General features: G+C 33.4%; 2 protein-coding genes across 3 annotated transcripts in view; one reads left to right on the forward strand and one right to left on the reverse strand.

Moving 5' to 3' along the window:
• Positions 1–16,302, forward strand: part of neo (ZP and PAN domain-containing protein neyo) — a 474,339-nt gene that overhangs the window by 169,335 nt on the left and 288,702 nt on the right. The window lies entirely within an intron of this gene.
• Atg16 (Autophagy-related 16) overlaps positions 1–16,302 on the reverse strand; it is a 792,563-nt gene that overhangs the window by 119,347 nt on the left and 656,914 nt on the right. The window contains exon 10 of one of the 2 annotated variants that reach the window (XM_076539815.1): positions 3,889–3,942. In XM_076539815.1, the coding sequence (XP_076395930.1) occupies positions 3,889–3,942 (54 nt within the window). Of the gene's footprint in view, positions 1–3,592; positions 3,943–16,302 lie in introns of those variants that run through there. The other variant, XM_076539814.1, reaches the window with a different exon arrangement.

Genomic DNA, 16,302 nt, shown 5'->3' on the forward strand with positions numbered 1-16,302 from the left:
GTATCTTTGTATATCCTTATATCTAATATTCCCGGCGACCTGCCGACAGGTCTTGTACGATGATAGCGAACGATAAGATTGTTTGGCAAGCAAGTGTTAGCACCACAGGTCGTGACACGCGATCCTTGCTCCTTGCTTGCAGGAATCACTTGGGATCTCCTTTACGCCTTAACATATCTCCCCAGGCTGTTATCTGTGTAATCACGACCGATTCAGGCATGTGCAGGGAAACCGATTGAGCGGTAGTGTGTCGCTTGATAATGTTGAACTGTTAATTATCTGCCTAATGTATTGGGGAAGACTGTGGTAAGGATCTCAGGAATATGCGATATTTGGTTCTATTTGGTTGCGAAAGATGGTTTATTTGGCTGATTTTGTAGTTACATTTTAATTGATATACTATTTGTGTACTGATGTTATGAGTTGGAGTGAAGAGGCTGTTTATTTCTAAACACCTAGGTTTAGGTTTAAACTCTTCAGCTAGCAATTGCTCACAGTACAAAAATGGAGATCAAAACTCTTTTAGAACCTTTAATACCTTTCAATTTAAAGTGCAATTATAATTTGTGTAATCAAAGGTCAGTGGACATAAAATAGCACCTATGTTAACTTCCTTTAGTAATATCAATATGGTGACTGTAAATTGTTATGTCTGATGCACATGACACATTTTAATGGCAAGTGGTTAACATACTATAATATGATATACTGTTTGATATATTGTATTATAGTCGAGGACATACTATAAAATTTAGTATGTAAGTGAAGGTGATTATGGAAGGGGTCTAAATCAAAAATTCTAAAAAATTGAACCTTCCACTATTCATTCTAGCTTTGATATTGAAATTTGACTCTTTTCTCCTACATGTTTTAAAATTGAATTTCTAGTTACAAGAGAAATTAGAAATTTCAAATTTCCAAATGTCTATTCATAGAAACTTCAAATTACTAAACTACTATAAAAAACTGAAATTTTCAAACGTAAAAATATAGAAATACAAGAACACAATATCTATATAAACATGAAAGTACAAAAATACAAAAATATCAAATTTTAATTGGAAATAAAATAAAAAGTTTCAAATATAAAAATTGACCAGTTTATAACTTTTGTAACGTAGAAATTTCAAATTGTTAATTTCTACAATCTGAAACTTCAACACATTGCAAGTGTAATCAATAAAAAATCACATAAATATCACCAGTATACCAAAATGTACAACTGATAGTAAAGGCGTGTACAATCAATTAAAAATAAATATCAACAGTTTATTTCTTATTTTCCTATACTGCCGCGTTTCCGCCTGCACTGCTTGAAGCTAAAAAGAGTGCAAAAGAAAAATGTGAAGCAGATAGTGGGAAAAGAAATTGCTGAATCTCCCAGTGGTCTACTTTTTTACTTTTATCCACGATATGTAAGAATTTCTTTTATCCCGAAGAAATTCCAGCTGGAAAAGAAATTTCAGTTTTACATCTACACGGTGCTTTTCTTTGTCCTTTTTACAACACTTCTATTCTGGACAAACGATTCTAGAAAATGTCGAACAATAACCACTTTTCAAATTTCTTCTCACGATAGTTCATTTTTATTGTCACTCGATTTTAACGATTTCCGATTAACTCCTGTTTTTTTATTTGGCGAGAAATTACATGTTTTGATACAATTTTGAAATGTGCTAAATTTGATTTCATGAAGTTAATCAATTTGATGGCGTTGATTAATTCGATGACATTGATGAATTTGATATAATAATATTAATCAATTTGATGACATTGATCAGTTTTATAGCATTAATTAATTTTATGAGATTGATTAGTTTGATAAAATTGATCAATTTCATTTAACGACATTGATCAATTTGATCTAATGACAGTAATCAATTTAATGACATTGGTCAACTTGATGACATTAATCAATTTAATGACATTGATTAGTTCGATGATATTGATCAATGTGATATAATGACATTAATTAATTTGATGACATCGATTAGTTTAATGACATTTATCAATTTGATGGCATTGATTACTTTGATGACATTGATGAATTTCAAATAATAATATTAATCAATTTGATGACATTGATCAGTTTTATAGCATTAATTAATTTTATGAGATTGATTAGTTTGATAAAATTGATCAATTTCATTTAACGACATTGATCAATTTGATCTAATGACAGTAATCAATTTAATGACATTGGTCAACTTGATGACATTAATCAATTTAATGACATTGATTAGTTCGATGATACTGATCAATATGATATAATAACATTAATTAATTTGATGACATCGATTAGTTTAATGACATTTATCAATTTGATGGCATTGATTACTTTGATGACATTGATGAATTTGATATAATAATATTAATCAATTTGATGACATTGATCAGTTTTATAACATTAATCAATTTTATGAGATTTGTGGAGACTTGCGTCGCGCTTTGTATTATTCGCGCCATTTATGTTCTATTGTTTTGTATGAAATAGATATAATATTCGAGTTGGCAGCAGTGAGAGACAAAAGAATAAAAAGGAGAGAGTCCGAATCGTGGCGTGGCGCGTGGTGCGATGCACACGTGCATTTTGTAATCCGTAAAGATTGAAATTATATTACAAGTTAAATATATATTAACTAAAAAACCCAACAAGATTGATTAGTTTGATAAAATTGATCAATTTCATTTAACGACATTGATCAATTTCATTTAATGACATTAATCGATTTAATGACATTGGTCAACTTGATGACATTGATTAGTTAAATGACATTGATCAATTTGATATAATAACATTAATTAATTTGGTGACATTGATCAATTTGATGGCATTGATTAGTTTCATGACATTGATCAATTTGATTTAATAACATTAATCAATTTGACTTCCTGACATTCAAGCGCACAAATTATTTTAATTTGATGTACACCTTACTTTATAAATAGCCAACGTAATCCAAATATGGATGACACTAATTTATGACCTACATAAATACAATTCATTACCTACATTACTGAAACTTTTGAACTAATTAGAAATACTGATATTAGTAAAATTATGGATAATAAATGCGGTAAAATATCGTATTTAATTAAATGTTATATAATCATATAATCGAATGCTTTGTAATAACCACCGCTGAAAATGGGCAGAAATAACCGCTGCCCATTTTAAGTAATTTTTGGATCGGTAATTAAAGAAGATTAAATTATGCAGCATTTACGAGCAAACCAATAAAAGCATATAATTACGAAAACAGCTACATATTGCAAACTTCATTATCGAAATATGGCTGTTGTAAAATTTATTATCCAATCATGACAGAAACACCTCGAAATTTATTATGGAAATATTACAAAAATCCCGCATAATTTATTATCGAAATATTGTGAAATCTCATTAAAACTGTTCAATAGCCGTATCTCCTCATGTAATATATTAAAGGGGTCAATAAAGTCAATTAAACATTTCAAAGACGTTCAAGGGTAGCAAAAAAACGCGTTACACAGAGATACCGACTTTACGGCAACCACTTTATTGTATCCGACAAACAGCAAAAACGGAGCAATTTACAGTTCACAAAACGCAAATGCATGTTCAAAAGATCTCAATTATCTGTCACAATATATTCGAAGGACGCCGGGATGCGATTTCTCCGTGACACGTTTTATCTGTGACGCCGTATTTCCGTTTCGCGGCGCGTAAAAAAGAAAGGGTTAAAGACGAGGAATGAAACGGGCATGGACTCTCTTGCAAGCTTTATCTTCGTTTCTTGCGAAACCTCGAAACGCAAAAAACGCGTACGTGTAAGTTGAGAGAACAACGCGGTATCTGACTGTGTTATACACGCTGTTAGATGAAAGCGGAATTAAAAAAACGCTTACGTGCCGCACAAGTGTCCTGTTGTCGAGCACGACGAGAAAAACTGAAGCACTCACCTGCAACAAAAAATTGAATGTACGATTAATTCACGGATAGTTTATGTCCCTTTGACGGGTTGACGGTGTCCAGATCGGGAAAGTTGACTAATATGGGGAGCGCTATACTGAGAACTGTAATCTGATATAAGGATGATTGGAGATGGATATATATTTGAAATTCGTGATTTTCAAATTTTTGTACTTTCAAGGTTTATTTCTTGATTTTCAAATTTGTATACTTTCAAGGTTTTAATTTTTGCACTTTCAAGATTTTAATTCTTAGTTTTTTAATTTTTGTACTTTCAAGGTTTTAATTTTTGATTTCCAAATTTTTGTATTTTCAAGGTTTTAGTTCTTGACTTTCAAATTTTTATACTTTCAAGGTATTAATTCTTAATTTTTAAAAATTAGATTAATTAGAGATATAATAATAGAAATATAGGCATGTAGGTATGTAGGAATGTGGAAATTTATTAATATAGGAATTTAAGTATATAGGAATTAGGTAATATAGAAAATTAGAAATATTGGGATTTGGAAATTTAAGTGTTTGGAGATACGGGAATTTGGAGATGTGGGAGTTTGGAGATATGGAAATTTGGAGATATGGGAATTTGAAGATATGACAACTTGGAGATATGGCAATTTGGAGATATGGGAATTTGGAGATATGGGAATTTGGAGATAAGGCAATTTGGAGATATGGCAATTTGGAGATATGGCAATTTAGAGATATGGGAATTTGGAGATAAGGCAATTTGGAGATATTGAAATTTGGAGATATGGAAATTTGGAGATATGGGAATTTAGAAATATGGGAATTTGGAGATATGGGAATTTGGAGATATGGAAATTTGATGATATTGAAATTTGGGGATATGGGAATTTGGGGATATGGAAATTTGGACATATGACAATTTGGAGATATGGGAATTTGGAGATATAGAAATTTGGACATATGGCAATTTGGAGATATGGAAATTTGATGATATTGAAATTTGGGGATATGGGAATTTTGAGATATGGAAATTTGGAGATATGGGAATATGGAGATATGGCAATTTGGGGATATGGGAATTTGGAGATATGGCAATTTGGGGATATGGGAATTTGGAGATACTGGGATTTGAAGACATAGTAATTTGTAAATATAGGAATTTAGAAATTCAACTATTTAGAGTTATAGGTTTTTGAAGACAGAAATTTAAAGATTGAAGGATATAAAGATCTAAGGAAGCAATCTCTTAGAGATGAAGGAATTTAAGTGTATGGTAATTTAAGTACACAGGGAATTAAGGATATAGTGGATATTTGTATAGGAAAATACAAATTTCAGTACATAGAAATATCAATATTTAAGGATGTTGCTACATATGAATATCAAACGTTAGAACTGGAATTAGGAGATATAAGAACATAAAAATATAAGCATAAATATACGAATATCTCAGTATATAATTAGAAATGAAGAAACACCTATGATTTTCTAATCAAAATACATATAAATATAAAAAAATAAAAATCAGTAAATCTGACGTAGGTCAAAATATAGTTATACAAATACAAGCACATACAAATCCATGAATCCTAAAATCTAGTTAGAAATGTACGAATTTAGGAATAAATGCGTCGACACACACGCACTCAACTGTTTTCACACTTTTTAACACGATCAGCGCAAAATTGATTTTTCGTCCCGAGTTAATTGGCAAGCTCCATAACAAGCAACAAATTTATAACGCGAAACATTAAACGAAGTTTCAAGCTGTTTCGAGCGATTTCAATTGCAATTTTATCGCGTGAGGATTTTCCGATGAAATTTCATCTCGCGAAATGTTGCAGATAATTTAATAGTTTGTCGATGAAGTATCGCAGTTTGTTGCGCGATCTCAAAAACGGTAGGGACGTACTTTTTTCACAACAATTTACCAACTGCTCGTTCAACAGAAGATAATCAGATTCCTTAAGCGGCCATCACTTTCACGCTTCAATTATGCGAAGTTGAGTAACGAACTCACGACTCGGTAAATGTATTCACGGAATTTTTAAGCGGATCACCGGTTTGCCCGTTGAAATCCTTCAAGTTTTTAAAAGCACCGCCAACGTGGCCCGAGAGGCGGAGAGGGATAAAAGGGGGGCGTAATCGAATCTTCTTAGAGGGGGAGAGAAGAGCACTCTGTGAAAACAGCGAGAACGTAAACGAAATAGTTTGCAAGTAACGCGATAAATAGCGTTGGATGTCGGGTGTTAAATGAACCGAGGCTGGTGCCGTGGCGCGAAGAAAGACAAATAAAAGCGGAGGCAGATGTGGAGTGGGATGCAGAAAGTCTGTTTGCCGTGTCAAAAATCAACACAAATTGAAATCACCGTGTGTTGACTGGAGAAAATCGACTTTATCCGTCTTGAGCCGGCAGATTTTCCAGCGTCTATCGTATTTTCCGGATTGGGCATTCGATGAGATGGCGAGAGCCGCCTCGAAATACGAAAAAGAGGAAAATTTCACGGAAGTTACTGTTTCACGCTAGAGGGGCTATAATGCGTGTGTATTGGGGGTGTGCAGAGTGCACGAAAGCTGGCAAAAGGGAAGTGAATCGAAAATGCGAAGGAAAATTTGTTTGTAGACGACTGTTGACTCGTTACGAATGTTACTTTATGTTAGCAACTTTGAGGATAGAAGAATATAGGGTCATTCCACGCCAAATCGATCACTTTTGGAAGTCACCATCTCCGATTTTGCTCTAATCGAAATATGTTGTAGACCATGTGAAATTAGGGGGAGTTTAAGTCATCATTTTGCCGGTTTCGAATTTGTTAATGAATGACAAGCCGTCAAAGTTTGCAATTTTTGTCCATTTTGGCGAAAATAAGGTACACTAAGGAATTTTGTTCTCAGAAACTACTCAACCGATTTAGCTAAATTCTTTTTTGTTTTATTCATGAAAGATTAGGCTATTTTAAAACATTTTTTCTAATTCCGTTAATTCGTTATAAAATGTCGCGAGCTCAGCTGTTATGATTGGTTGTTTCATGGCACTGGACCCAAAGCAAGCTGCGCGCGCAACTTGCCTATCTAAAATGGAGGCATCCTGCGACTTTCGCATATATAACATAATTAAATGGGAAGATTACTTCATATTATTTCAAATTTAATTTAACCTAATCTAACGTTATCTAAGCTTGATGTATTCTAACCTTGACAAACTTAACCGAAACTAAACCTAAATTAAATTAAGCTAATTTGATCTAAGCTAAATTAAACACTAACACCTCATATAACCACGATCGAAATTCAAAACTTAAGTTTAACATCACGTAAGCTTAAACTAAAGGTAACTTAAATTTGTCCTAAACCGAACGTAAACCTACCCTAACTAAGCCTACCCTAAACCTAACCTAAATGTAATTTACCTTGTCCTAATGTAATCTAACCCTGTTTGAACTTAGCCTCAAACTGATTTAAACTTAACCTAATCTACAATGATAATTTCCACAATTTAGTCATTAATTAAATAATTAATGAATGCAACTAATTAATATAGATAAAGTGCCTATATGAGTAGTATCAAACCTAACTAAATCTACACTAAACCTAACCTAAATGTAATTTACCTTGTCCCAATCTAATCTAACCTCGTTTGAACTTAGCCTCAAACTGATTTAAACTTAACCTAATCTACAATGATAATTTCCACAATTTAGTCATTAATTAAATAATTAATGAATGCAACTAATTAATATAGATAAAGTGCCTATATGAGTAGTATCAAACCTAACTAAATCTACACTAAACCTAACCTAAATGTAATTTACCTTGTCCTAAAGTAATCTAACCATGTTTGAACTTAACCTCAAACTGATTTATACATAACCTAAACTACAATGACAATTTCCACAATTTAGTCAATTAAATAATTAACGAATGAAATTAATTAATGTAAAGCATCTATATTAGTAGTATCAAACATAGCAAATTCTACTACGATATTTGCATTAACTTTCTGCTTATTTCTACTATGAGAGTTAAATGAAATTTCTACTGCAAAAAGTATGATTATAAATTAAATACATATAGCTTCTGCGATCCGCTTAGATCAGAAAGGGATAATACTCTTATGTAGTCTTATTATTGCAATAGAATTACCGAAGTATCATTAACGATTGAAGAAACGTCTCAATCGGTTCTTATAGTAAATAACTACCTGCAGCAAAAAGTAAATTAACAGTCCGATATTATCACTTATCATACGATATTCAAATTAATTATTTAGCAAACTCACTGTTTTATAGCTTCATGTAATATCGTATTAAAGGATATCAACTAAATTGAACATCGACAAAAAATATAAAAAGTCGTTCGCGTTCAGAGAACAACTGAACAATTCAAGCTTTCATAAATCATGAAAGTTTATTTACTGGTTTCTTTATAGGTAACCACTGATATTAAGAAGTAAATTAACAGACTTCCGGTCGCAGACTGTAAAAGTTTTTAATGAAATATATCAATGAATTATAGTCCATTTTATAATGCAGCACCATCAATAAATATAGAAAAGTAAATGAAAATGTCTGCGGAAGGTATAATTATGCAGCGTGTAAAAATATATGAAAACACGGTCATGTCAAACAGAGTTAATGTCCCGGTATTTATTTCTTATATGGAGTACTTTATACGCCTCATTATTAACATTCATTTTATGCTTTATGAAGTTATAAATATTAATTTTGTTACATGGCATAATATTATATAAGTGTCTACATTGTAAGGACATATTAAAAGAACACTGCTCGTGAAGTACCTATAACTATCGATAATTATGATAGAAATTCTTGAAGCATTGAATCAGTATAGTATTTGTACTGATTTAATACTGTTTCGAATTTTTGGAAATTTGACAATTCAGAGGTTTGTGGATGTAGGATTTTGGAAATTAGAAATTGGGGGATTTGAAGATTTAGGAATTTAGATATGCAGGAATTTGGGGAGTTCAAGATTGAGATATGTGGAGGGCGTGGTTTAGGAATTTACGGCTTTAAATCATTAGGGATTTGGGAATTTAAAAATTTGAGGATTTAGGGACTTAGGTATTGAGGGATTTGGGAATTAGGGGATTGAGAGATTTGGGAACTGGGGAATTGAATAATTGGGAAATTGGAGAATTGGGGAATTTGGGAATTGGGGAATTAGGGAATTGGGGAATTTGGGAATTTGGGAATTTGGGAATTTGGGAATTGGGGAATTGGGGAACTGGAGAATTTGGGAATTTGGGGATTTGAGAATTGGGGGATGTGGGAATTGGGGGATTTGGAACTTGGGGTATTTAGAAATTTGGAAATTTGGGAGTCGGGGAGTTGGGGAATTGGGGAATTGGGGAATTTAGAAATTTGGAAATTTGGAAATTTGGAAATTTGGGAGTCGGGGAGTTGGGAATTTGGGAATTTGCGAATTTATGAATTTAAGAAATTGGGAATTGGGGAATTGAGGAATTGGGGAATTGGGGAATTGGGGAATTGGGGAATTGGGGAATTGGGGAATTGGGGAATTAGGGAATTAGGGAATTTGGGAATTAGGGAATTGAGAAATTTGGGAATTTGGAGATTTGGAAATTTGGGAATATGGAACTTGGAGAAATGGGGAATTTTGGAGTTTGGGAATTTGGGAATTTGGGGTTTGGGGATTAAAAATTTGGGTATTTAGGGATTTACGTATTTAAGACCTAAGGATTTGGGTATTTAGGGATTTATGGATTTGGGGACCTGCAGACTTGGAAATTTGGATATTTTGAAATTTAGAAATATCAAAACTTAAGTATTTAGAATTTAGAAATTTAGAAATTTAGAAATGTGAAAACACACAAATTACCACACACAAAAATCTAAGAATGCCACTCAGAAATTTAGAAATCAAAAAATATGAAAATATGAACCTTGAAAATTACCTCATTAAAAAATTTTTAAATCCATATTTAATTTTCCAAAGTCAAACATGAATGGTCAAACACTATTCCTTTCAGTACTCGTCCAAAGTACCGTTGTCTCCAAATACACCTAAACCCGATAGCTAAGTACCAAAGCGTTTAAACATTATCACCATGTGTGACTATCGATCCACCACGTACATTTACACGATTCGTCTTCGAAACTCTTCCACACCGCAAGCCCGTAACATCAATATCACGCTCGAAGAGGCTAAATTTTCGAAATTCCAGGGGATCACGGCGGGATTTAGCTGACGGAGTCCGTTAGATTCCGTAGGCGTTGGCCAAGAGAAAACGGTTTCATTTATAATAGTCGTTGTTTTTGTTATGTCATCGGTTCGTTTCTGTCTCCATTCGTTATCCGTCTGGCATGACGCAACCTTGACTGAAGATTGAAAATCTCGGATCGAGACTCTAATTGACTCTGCTCAACGGAGAGGAAACGCAGAGCCTCGAAGGGGAACGTTGGGTTTCAGGAATTGCTACCGCATGACGAAGCAACCTTCCTCCCCCATTCCTTAAATCAATAATCCAACCTCTATCTTCGAGACGATCCTAGCCAGATTACGTTTAACTTACGTCGTTGATACGCTGCCGACGTGTGCGTTGCATACCGCTTCAATTAGAATTTCTTCCGCGACGCGTCTCCTGATCCATTATTCATCGGCCGGCATCGAAAATCGATGGGTATTGAAAAAACCGACGGTAAAATTATGCTGAAACGAGAATCGAAAATGGGCTGACGGTTTTGAATATTTGTCGAACAGGTGTAGAGGCCGTTTAAGAAAATGTGACGCCTGCTCGATTTCTGACGAGAAAATGCACCCTCTTTCAAGGATCACGATGGGCAAATTCTGTGAGAGTTTTGTTATTTTTATAATGAAAGAGCTGAAAGAGATAGGCATTTAAACGCAATGAAACAGAAAAGAGGACTTATACATTTTTTAAAAATATATAAATAATGAAAGAACGTAAGTGAATTACTTAAAACAACGTTTCAGATTAATAATTAAATCAATGATCTTATGGAGTAGTTTAATACGACATGGAGGGTTTTTACATCTGAAAGACACAACTGAATTTATTTTCTAAAATAGCAAAAAGATAGAGGAAATTTTTTTAAGAAAATAAAATAAACAAATTTTAAAAAAATATATAATTAATGAAAGAACGAAAATGAATTACTTAAAATAAGCTTTGAGATTAATAATTAAATCAATGATCTTATGGAGGGTTTTTATATCTGAGACACAACTGAATTTATTTTCTAAAATAGCAAAAAGATAGAGGAAATTTTTCTAAGAAAATAAAATAAACCAATTTTTTATGTAAAAATTGATTACGGAGAGAACTTAAATTAGTCTAGATCTTGAATTGTTGGACCATTTAAAATAAGTTAGGTACTACATAAGTTGAGGAACCCCTAGAACTTCGCAGTTGTACAGAAACGAACGAAAACTCTTGATTAAAAATGCGGAGACGATGACAAACATCGTCACGTCTCCACAACAAATTTCTTGGTCCAATTACGAGGACGCGACACCCACCAAGGATTATCAATTTCAAGGGAAACTCCTGCAAGATTCATCGAGCTTAACTCCTGGCGCGTAGTTTTACCATCCACGAGACAAGTACAAATGACAAGTGAGTAACAAGGCGGAAGCAAACAATATCGTTTAATGTTCCCGGCGTTTTCATCGATATGATGTTCATTGTGGCCAGGGTAAGCCATGTTTCCCGTGGCGGGTAATTAAAAGAGGCAGCGGGAGGTTCCAGCAACCGGCATATTGATGGAGGAATTTCCCAGCGTGTAAAGCTTGCCACGAGTCCTGGATATCCTCTCCTTCGATTTCTAATCTGACCGGCGTAATGTCGTCCGTAATTAATACAAGTTGTAATCCCTGGCAGTATTCCGGTTTTGCGTCGGACAAGATATTAGTTGCGCCGTAGTTGCGACCGCCTGCACTCGGATAGAGATCGGTATTAGAGCTGCTGGCCCACACCTCCAACTCTGTCTTGCTCCTTCCGTGTCCTGTCCAGTCCCTCTTCGTTTCCTGTTACGGTTAATGGAAATTCACCACCGTATGCTTACAACTTCTACCAATTTTCACCGCCCACTAAACATTTTCCACGCAATTTTGCGCATTAACCTTGCCGCACCTTCATAGTTCAATCTTTCTATTTGTTTTGAAGTTTAAGTATTTGCATGGATGAGAATTGCTGAATACGCAACTCAATTTTTTCATATTCTTTTGATATTTTGATATTTTAGTGGTGGATGGTAGATGCTGATTGGCACATTTGAATATATGTGACAGCTTAGGTAGAGATAGCTGAATAGATACCTAAGATTGAGGTGCCTAATAGATATCTGTCGGATATATCTGTTAGATATACCATTAGATATACAGTATAGTATGAATAGTATATAATCAAATACATAGTGTATATATCTATTAGATAGTTTGTATAGGACTAACAATAAAATTCAAATAATATATATTGATACTCAATAAATAAATGAACATCTCATCAATTACATCAAGAACTAATTCCACCATTTTAGTTATTTAATTTTTAGCATATTTATATTTTATTTACACAGAGTCTGTATATTTCTCTAATTACTTGATTACTCAATTATTCTCAATTATCTAACTGGATGTCCGATACCTTTGAATGTTATGAAGAGCTGAACGGCATTAGCTTGAACGCTGTTAAATATCAATTTCAGTAATAAGAATCAATTAACAAGTCAAAGTGGTTAACGATGCCAGTGTGAAAAAATATGAAATTACCTTTTTAATGAAAAAGAAAATGAATTCTGCACGCAGTGGTGGAAACGGCAGAAAATTACGAGTGTTGAAGTAATTTATATTGACTGCTTGGGCAATTAGTAATAGAGTGCCTAATTAGTATCTCGGTGCGTACTAATTAATATCTAGTTCTGAAATTAATTTATGTATAAGTAATTGCCAGTTTCTAAGTTTTCCACTTGGAGCTCAGAAGAATTTGTAATTCATTTGCTTCATTTTTTTTGCTTGCTTCTTTTTTTAGTTTTCATGTAAATGAATCATTTTCAGTATATAGAAGTATTTTATTATTTTCATATATATAAAATAATTCCATTCAAATAATATTTTTTTATCTTCTTGTTGTTATTGAAAATATTCCATTAAAATTTCATTATAAAATTTCATTTACTATTAATTAATGTAATAAATGAAATATTTTCAATAACAACAAGAATACAAAAATGTTCTTATTTCCTCGAATGGAATTATTCCATCAAAGTCAATCGAAGACCGAATCAGATTGAACGCAGGACACGTGTAGAACATTGAAACAAAAAATTTCATTTGCCAGCGTAACAAATTTCGTGAAGCAGACAAAACGTTATCGAAATTTCACGGTGTGTCGATACATTCAACGTGAATCCATAATCGACAACATTCTATTTTCACGGGGGGAAAAAAACCGTTACCGTTCCAATGGGACGTATCGAAAAAAGTGTACATTCGTATTTGTACGTATACAGTGTGTTCCGAAAAAATGAACACACTTCAAACGTGTGTGATATGAAGACGTGTGCGTATGCGTACGTGATTAACAAAAAAAGACTTATCTTGTGATTCGTCTTATGTTAGTACATATGTAAGCAAATAGGTCAATCAAAGTTAATGGTATGTTTAATGACTAATTAGTGTGAGTACGTTTTTTGGAACACGTGTGGAGTATAAGTTGACACGGTGTAATATAAATTATTAAGAGCAAGGTTACTTAATTTCTCAGTTTCATTTTTTAGTTTACTGGAGTATTATTGTCTGAATTTTTAAGAGTCCTCAACAGTTTCTGGTGTTAGTTTTCCTGTAAATAATTTATTTAACTGAATTTTCAGCGTCGAACATATGTGAGTTTGACGGTGTTCACTTTGGCAGTGAAAACTGACATTTGTGGGCAGACACGCTATGATACAGATTATTAAGAATTACTTATTTTCGTAATTTCACCTTTTAATCAATGACCAAATAATATAACATTGTCTCAATATTAATAGTCCAAAAAATGTCTTTTGTTTACTTTTATAACGAATAATGTAACCTCATGTCAGGTTTCAGTGGGTAAGAAGCGTTTCATGTACCGAAAGTACAGAATAATAACTAAAATAAATATAGAATATATTTAAGTAAAATATTATAATGAAACTATACAATATCAGAGCTAGAGGATTAAACCTTGATTCAAGCTTCTATCGATACAATAATACCGTTTTTAGTTTCTCTGGACTATAAGTTCAAATGTCCTTCAGTAGGTTTTGAAGAGTGAATGTAACTTACATGTAACAGTATACATATGTAACAGTATACGTATACATATGTAACATATACAGGGTGTTACCTATAACGATACTCACGATTTTTCTCCCACTTGCAGCCACCTTACGAAAAAAGTTTAAAACATTATTTGCAGAGGAAATGTGAAGTACTTAGCTTTTGACTTTTGTAGTGTAACCATTATTTGATTCCAAAGAGATTACTGAATGTACACACGCGGCTAGAATGTAAGAAAAATACACTTTATTTAATTACACGTTCAAAATGTATGCCGCCTTCCATCACGTAATATTCCTGTCTTTTACTTCACATTTCCACTTCTGTAAATCGAGTAATATGTTAATAAAAATATCATGTAATATATGTTTTGAATTCGTCTCAATGTCCTCTAAAGCTATGAATAAAAAAAAATGTATGTTCCTATTTAAAAAGCCCAAGGTGACCTTGACTTTGCCAAGGCAACAAACAGTTTTCAAAATTTGCTTTACTAATATCTATTGTGCACTTCATTCCCTGCAAATATTGTTTTAAACTTTTTTTCGTAAGGTGGCTGCAAGTGGGAGAAAAATCGTGAGTTGCGTTACAGGTAACACCCTGTATATAACAGTATATGTAATATTATATACATACTTATGTAACATATACATATGTACACATATGTAACATGTATGTAACAATATATATAACATATGTATAATACATCATTCGTATGAAATTAATGTAAAGTTGATTTCAGAACAAAACAGACATAGTCGTTCAGTCTGAAACATCATTAACACTTTAATGGCCGCCCAAACGTCCTCAGAGTCCAAAACTATTTTTGAAGAATTAATTTAAAAAAACCTGTAAATTTACGAAATAATGGAACATGTATCAACGTACACATAACACAAACGAAAACAATTACAACACATTTAATACAACAAATTTAATATTTTCCTGTGTGTGGTAATTATTGAAGCAACCAACGTTCATCAATCATCACACACATGTTATGTGAGCGTTAAAGTAGAAATATCGGCATTAAACAATAATTTGAATCCACTTATAAATAGGACTTCAAAGGAAATAAGTTCTCGCATTGTGTAATCCTCGCGAAATATTGCCGACGCTGTAACACATATGCAAAAATATCGTGTCACTAAAGACACATGTGTGACTAAAAATAAGTGAAATATCGCGTTATGAGAACACCCCGTATACGAATAGCGAAGGAAGAACGGGGATATCGTCACCTCGTCGGGCGTAAGTATTAAATTTTTTAAAAATCCTCGCCTGGCCGGTCTGACGCGCTCTAAATTCTCGCGAGATTCCATCGAAATCAGAATTTTCCGAGCGGGAAGCGTTCTTTGTCGAGGGTAATTTGAAAGCAGCAGCGAGGCGGGTAGTTTCGAAATTTCCATCAAACGAAGCTGCTCGCTCGCGTGCGCCCCGCGAGATTAAGTTAAGCGCAGGGGTGACGCACGCGATGACATCGCGGTGTTTTCCGCTTGAAACCCGCTTCCGGCTTACGTGCCCGACTATATTCGCCGGTTAAGAAAGCTTCACAGGAAATATTCGTAATTTTATCACGTAGCCGAGCATACGTTCCTCGACATAACTAAATCTATCCCCATGCATGAATATGGATGGGCTTTGTTTATGATTCAGTAGAACCATTTTCGATCGGCGAATAATGGAATTGCTATTGGTTTTTATCTTTTTCCTTTTTTCGAACGGTTGCTACCGACACGCTGGTATTCACCGACGATTAAGCGAAATATTTCGCGCCGAATACGTTCGCCATTTCTCCGTTAATTTATTCATCGATCACGCTCCTGTTTTCGAACCGAGAACTGGGAACTGATGTAAAAAAATTCTTTGGATAGAGGAATTTGTTTCGAAGGTTTTATAGGAATTTTATTTTAATAATTTATGCAAAAGGTTAATGGTTGAAGCTGTTCGAGGAAGAATCATTAATGTGACAGTTTTTTGATAGTGTAAGTTCTCCAAAAATTTGTGTTCCTTTTTTTTAGAAATTTTTTAGAAATTATAAATTACTAAACCACAAATTGAATGTATTTAAATAA

This window comes from Megachile rotundata, chromosome 14 (genome assembly GCF_050947335.1).
Source record: "Megachile rotundata isolate GNS110a chromosome 14, iyMegRotu1, whole genome shotgun sequence".
Classification (NCBI taxonomy): Eukaryota; Metazoa; Arthropoda; class Insecta; order Hymenoptera; family Megachilidae; genus Megachile; species Megachile rotundata.